The sequence below is a fragment of the Enhydra lutris genome, unplaced genomic scaffold (genome assembly GCF_002288905.1).
Source record: "Enhydra lutris kenyoni isolate GAN:26980312 unplaced genomic scaffold, ASM228890v2 scaffoldscaffold22, whole genome shotgun sequence".
NCBI classification, from domain to species: Eukaryota; Metazoa; Chordata; class Mammalia; order Carnivora; family Mustelidae; genus Enhydra; species Enhydra lutris.
In genome coordinates, this window is record NW_019154106.1 from 11,512,008 (window position 1) to 11,519,012 (window position 7,005).

General features: G+C 41.1%; 1 protein-coding gene across 1 annotated transcript; it reads left to right on the top strand.

Moving 5' to 3' along the window:
- Window positions 1-3,635: 3,635 nt before the first annotated feature.
- Window positions 3,636-4,565, top strand: LOC111150293 (olfactory receptor 10V1). The gene has a single exon (XM_022507744.1). It carries the CDS (start codon window positions 3,636-3,638, stop codon window positions 4,563-4,565), a length of 930 nt encoding a protein of 309 aa, XP_022363452.1.
- The last annotated feature ends 2,440 nt before the right edge of the window (window positions 4,566-7,005 follow it).

Here is a 7,005-nt window from a genome sequence, read left to right on the forward strand (position 1 = left end):
TTTGGTTGTTTTCTTTGGAATAAGAAGGAAGGAGCTGTTCCAAATCAGAGTTGTGTATTTGGGAAGTGTGGAAAATTATTTTTCATTGGGTAACAGCCAATCCATGGTCTAAATCAGTACATCTAAAACTTTTCTACTTAACTACTAATTAATCAGCATTAGAGACAATTTATATTCCTAAGGACCTCGTGAGCAACCACAAGTAAGAAATTTCATGGAAATCTTTTTATCCCCCAAAATTCATGCAGATCTTCCTTTTAGGTATACATCTCCAGTTTCTTTTATATGAAATGATTTTCCAAGAACCTTCAAGTTACAAGAGACCTTTTAAGAAAGCTGCACCATGTTGATCCCAGGACTTCATTTTGTCCTGGACACAGTTTTGTACCCTGTAGACTCTAGAATGTACACATTCTAGTTTAGGAAGCATGCACAGACCTAAACAACCACCACCATCACTCCAGATTTATATAAAGAATTGTCAGCAAAGCATTCCATTATTTTTTGCACGATGCCCAACATTTACTTCAATATTTTGGCATCATCTAGAAGGAATATCTGAAAGTTCTAGACCATCTTTTGAAATGTGCCTAATTGGTTTCTTCTTTGTATTAACAAAAGCATTGCATAGAGCCTAAAGTTGATATAGCTTAGAGATAGAACCTAACTTATATCTTCATCTTGTCACAATGCAGAGATCACAATGAGTGGGGAACTTCTGCATAAAGAAATGAAGAGACTAGTTAGACAATATACTGGATAATTCAGTACTTGGATTTCTTTTTTTTTTTTAAGATTTTATTTATTTGACAGAGAGAAACACAGTGAGAGAGAGTGAACACAAGCAGGGGGAGTGAGAGAGGGAGAAGCAGGCTTCCCTCCCAGCAGGGAGCCCGATGCAGGGCTCAACCCCAGGACCCTGGGATAATGACCTAAGCCGAAGGCAGACGCCCAACGATGGAGCCACCCAGTGCCCCAGTACTTGGATTTATTATTCAGCACCCTGGATTTTATGGTATTTCTCTATGTTTAATTTCCTCTTCCCTTTTCTAGACCTTGTAATAAAATGAAGCCGATGCAGCCTATGCATTGCATTTAGACACAAGTGCTTTGAGGAGATCTGGTGGACTGCTGTCCAAGAGGTTAGGTGGACTTCCTGTGTCCAAGGGGTGGTAAGTAAGAAAAAAAAAATGAACAGAAGTTACCATTGGGACTTTTCATCGCTAGCGTTCTTATGAAATGAGTTATTCATTTGTATCACCCACATAGGTTTGGCTCAACCCAAAGCTATTGTGTTGGTTTTGGGACTAGACTCTTAACCATCAGAAGGCAGGAGATTAAAAATGTAGGCTCCTATGAAAACTATTCAGGTATCACTCAGGACCCTGAGTCCTGGATCACAGAGGACCTTCTCTTTGTCCCCATGCTATCTCTTATGGAGGACAAATTAAGCCACTCTCCCTCCATCTTGACCCAAATATCATAGATTTTTTTAAAAGATTTTATTTATTTGTTTGACAGACAGAGATCACAAGTAGGCTGAGAGTCAGGAAGAGAGAGTAGGGGAAGAAGGCTCCCTGCTGAGCAGAGACCCTGATGTGGGGGTCAATCCCAGGACCCTGAGATCATGACCTGAGTGGAAGGCAGAGGCTTAACCCAATGAACCACCCAGGCGTCCCCAAATATCATGGTTTTTAACCAAACCCTTTCTCTCTACTCCTTATAAAAGAAAGAAGGGAGGGCCACCTAGGTGGTGCAGTCAATTAAGCATCCAACTCTTGGTTTCAGCTCAGGTTGTGAGCTTCAGGGTAGTGATCTCAATGTCATGAGATTGGGCCCCTCATGGGGATCCACACTCAGCATGGAGTCTGCTAAGATTCTCTCTCCCTCTCCCTCTGTCCCTTCCGCTCATGCTCTCTTGCTCTCTCCCTCAAATAAATAAATAAATCTTTAAAAAAAAATTTTAAAAATGAGGGAAATTCTTTTTGTTGCATTGTTAGGGGCAAAATTTACTAGATAAAACAATCATCTAGATTGTAATTATGCCTCTCAAGTTTGAAAATAATGTAATCTAATGTTTTTGGTCTCATATCTTAGGTGCTTTTTTTACCATAGGCCATCTAGAGTTCTACCGATGGCTGAAATATTATCAAATAACAAAGTCACTTAGGAAATCTGAAGTAGTATAGAGGGAAGTGGTGTAGTATGAACCTAGATTAAACACAAGACTTCTGTGGTCAAGAAGACGGTGTTAAATCCTGGCTCTCCCACTTTCTACCTGTGTGACTCCAAAACATTTCCTAACCTCTCTGAGCCTGTATTCAACTGTAAAATGGGTAATAATAGTACAGGCTTCCTGAAGTAGTTTTGTGGAACAAGTGAACAAATGCCCATAAATCATTTTTCACCATGCCTAACACTTAACATGGAATAAAATGACCATTTGTCGTAAGATACCTTGTCCTCAGGGAACCTAGAATATAATTTGGGAAAGAACCAATAGATACAGCAAAAGACAGTGTATTAGCACTAAAATCATAACACTGAGCAATGCGGAATTTCAGAAAAAAGAGAGAGAGGTTTAAACTGGAGTGGCCTAGGAAGATGTTATAAAAGAAGAACATGACCAAGAATTTAATAGTCATGTTTTAATAGGGCAAAAGAGAGAGGATTAGATTTCTAACTGGAAGGAGAACAGAAGTATGTGAAACAGGAAGGGAAGTGATGGAGAAGAGGCCATTGAGTAGACCATATGGTACATGACAGGGTAATTGGGGCCATAGTGGCATTAGCCTCAAAGAGTCATGTCCAAGAGAGACTGGAATAATCAGCAGAGGAGCACAAAGGTTGTCATGTAAGCAAAAAGAGGCACTGAAGCAGATGGGTGATGTGATCATGGAGAGCAGGATGGACGATGAACGGAAGAGGAAGGAAACAGGAGAAGAGATAGGAGGTTATCACAAGAATCCAAACATCCGATAACAATGGATAGGACGGACTGGGGCAGTGGAAAAGGACCAAAGAAATAGATATAAGAAATTTTTGTTGGACAAATGATCAGTATTTAGAAACAAATTGGATAAAGGAGAGGAAGCAGGATGCGTTACTAACATCTCTCTGTGTTGAGCTAAATTGTTTTGCGTTTTGTGCTGTATTATCCATGTAGCAGGACCACGGCTCTCTTTAAGTTATAACATACATCTAATGAAAGTTTCCTAAGACATTTTTGTTTCAAGTTTCACATAATGAACTAAAGCCCTATTTTACCTATTTTGTAACTTTGAACTTTAGATTGTCTTTACTCATTAATTCGTTCAGCAACTACCAGTTGGAAAGCTTTCTATATCAGACACTGTGCTAGGCACCAAAATCAAAGCAAAGAGCATCCAAATCCCCACTGCTGAGGATTTCTCAGGCTTTGTATTTGAGGGTAGAGTTGGAAAGGTGAGGGGTGCCAAACGCGTGCATTATAACGTTCCATGATCTGCACCAACATGAAAGTGTGTGCACATAATCGCTGAGGTACCTCAGAAAGTGCTCTAACAATGACAGGGGAGTGCAAATGCATCGTATGGCATGGGAGCGGCCTAGAGATGCATGCCAGTTTTCCTTTTCCCAGATCAAATACACTACCCATGGAAGAAATAAATAAAACTTCAAAGATACAGTTCTTCTTTCGTCCATTCTCCACTGACCCTAAGATCCAGATGGGGATTTTTGTGGCCTTCCTGGTGATGTACCTGACCAGCCTCAGTGGAAACACCACTGTTGCGGTCCTTGTCCAGATCAACCACTCCCTCCACATCCCCATGTACTTCTTCCTGGCTAACCTGGCAGTTCTGGAAATCTTCTATACATCTGCTATTGCCCCCCTGGCCTTGGCAAACCTCCTCTCAATGGGCAAAACTCCTGTTTCCATCCATGGATGTGGGACCCAGATGTTTTTCTTCGTCTTTTTGGGTGGAGCTGATTGTGTCCTGCTTGCAGTCATGGCTTATGACCGGTTCGTGGCAATCTGTTACCCTTTAAGATACACCTGCATCATGAGCTGGCCCTTGTGTGTGGAGCTGATAGTAGGGTCCCTGGTGCTAGGGTTCCTGCTTTCGCTGCCACTGACTGTTTTAATCTTCCATCTCCCATTCTGCAACAACAATGAGATCTACCACTTCTACTGTGACATGCCTGCAGTCATGCGCCTGGCCTGTGCAGACACACACATTCATGAGACTGCCCTGTATATCATCAGCTTCATCGTCCTAAGCATCCCCCTGTCATTAATCTCCATCTCCTATGTCTTCATTGTGGCAGCCATTCTACAGATCCGGTCAGCGGAAGGGCGCCACCGAGCCTTCTCCACCTGCTCCTCTCATATCTTAGTGGTCTTCCTGCAGTATGGCTGCACCAGCTTTATATACTTGTCCCCCAGTTCCAGCTACTCTCCTGAGATGGGCCGGATGGTGTCCGTGGTCTACACCTTCATCACTCCCATTCTAAACCCCTTGATCTACAGTATAAGGAACAAGGAACTGAAAGATGCCCTAAGGAAGGCACTGAGGAAGTTCTAGGTAGGATGATCCCATGACATGTTGAAATTGGATGTTAGAGAATGAGTGGGATGCTATTAATAACTATGCTGAGACAATGTGAGCCAGGAATGTCCTCAGCAAATTGAAGCATGGCTCACTATTCTAGGATCACTGGAAGAGATGAATGCTACTGTGTAATGGAAATAAAGCTGTATCATGGAGGGTAGCCTGATGTCCTGGGCATGGATGGACAAGCATCAACACTTATTGGACACCTGCTATCTGCTAGGCACTTCCTGCGGGTTATCTCACTTAGCCCATAGTAAGAACCATTGTCTTCATGTTTTAGAAAAGGAAACAAAAATGACTAAAAAAGATATATCCAGGATGACAGCACAAGTATTTAAAAATCTAGAGGTACATGGGCGGCTCAATCAGTTAAGCATCTGACTCTTGATTTTGGCTCAGGTCAGGGTTTCAGGGTCATGAGATTGAGCCTGCAACATGGAACCTGCTTAAGATTCTCTCCCTCTATTTCTGCCCCTCCCCTCCCTATCTCTCTCCCTCTAAAAAATAAAAAATAAATAAATAAAATAAATAATAAATAAATAAATATCTAAATACTAAGTTATCTTCACACAATAATATTGGCTGAGGAGGCTCTGAATGGCAAGAGAAAGAGAGAGAGAGGAGGCTTTTCAGTTGGCCAAAGGAAGGGGGACCTTTGTCTTTTCTTTTCTTCTTTTTTTTTTTTACATATTTTTGTTTTGTTAACCAAAATGAAAACTCATGATTCTGTTCATGACTTTTTCTTTTTCTTTCTTTTCTTTCCACATCTTTATTTACTTTTATCTTTTTTTCAGTGTTCTAAGATTCACTGTTTATACACCACACCCAGTGTTCCATGCAATATGTGCCCTGCTCCATCCCCACCACCATGCCCACCCATCCCCCCACCGCCCTCCCTCCAAAACCCTCAGTTTGTTTCTCACAGTCCAGTCTCTCGCGCTTCATCTCCCCTTCCAATTTACCCCAGCTCACTTTTCCTTTCCTTCTCCTAATGTCCTCCATGTTATTCCTTATGCTCCACAAGCAAGTGAAACCATGGAATAATTGACTTTCTCTGCTTGACTTATTTCACTCAACAGAATCTCATCCAGTCCCATCCATGTTGATACAAAAGTTGGGTAATTGTCCTTTCTGATGGCTGCATAATATTCCATTGTGTATATGGACCACATCTTCTTTATTCATTCATCTGTTGAAGGGCATCTTGGCTCTTTCCACAGCTTGGTGATTGTAGCCATTGCTGCTGTGAACATTGGGGCACATGTGGCCCTTCTTTTCACTACATCTGTATCTTTGGGGTAAATACCCAGTAGTGCAATTGCAGGGTCATAGGGTAGCTCTATTTTTAATTTTTTGAGGAATCTCCATACTGTTTTCCAAAGTGACTGCACCAACTTGCATTCCCACCAACAGTGTAAGAGGGTTCCCCTTTCTTCACATCCTCTCCAACACTTGTTGTTTCCTCTCCTGTTGATTTTGGCCATTCTAACTGGTGTAAGGTGATATCTCAATGTGGTTTTGATTTGAATTTCCCTGATGGCTAGCGATGATGGTCTGTTAGTCATCTGTAGGTCTTCTTTGGAGAAGTGTCTGTTCATGTCTTCTGCCTATTTTTTGACATGATTATCTGTTTTTTGGGTGTTGAGTTTGAAGAGTTCTTTATTGATCTTTATTGAGTTTGAAGAGTTCTTTATTGATCTTTGTTGACCTTTGTTTGTAGGGTCATTTGCTAATATCTTCTCCCATTCCATGGGTTGCCTCTTTGTTTTGTTGACTGTTTCCTTTGCTGTGCAGAAGCCTTTTATCTTGATGAAGTCCCAAAAATTCATTTCACTTTTGTTTCCTTTGCCTTATCAAAAAAGAGAATTTCAGACAATATCCTTGATGAAAATGGGTGCCAAGATTCTCAACAAGATCCTAGCTAATAGGATCCCACAGTACATTAAAAAGATTATCCACCACAACCAGGTAGGATTTATCCCTGGGATGCAAAGGTTGTTCAACATTCGCAAATCAATCAATTTGAGAGAACAAATCAATAAGAGAAGAGAGAAGAACCACATGGTCCTCTTCATTGATGCAGGAAAATCATTTGACAAAATATAGCATCCATTCCTGATCAAAACTCTCCAAATTATAGAGATAGAGGGAACATTCCTCAACTTCATAAAATCTATCTATGAAAAACCCACAGTGAATATCATTCTCAATTTGAAGGCTGTCTGAGATCAGGAACATGACAAGGATGTCCACTCTCACCACTATGAACATAGTACTAGAAGTCCTAGTCCTAGTCTAGTACTCAACATAGTAATAGAAGTCCTAGCAACACCAACCAGACAACAAAAAGAAATAAAAGGTATTCAAATTGGCAAAGAAGTCAAACTTTTGCTCTTCACAGATGACATGA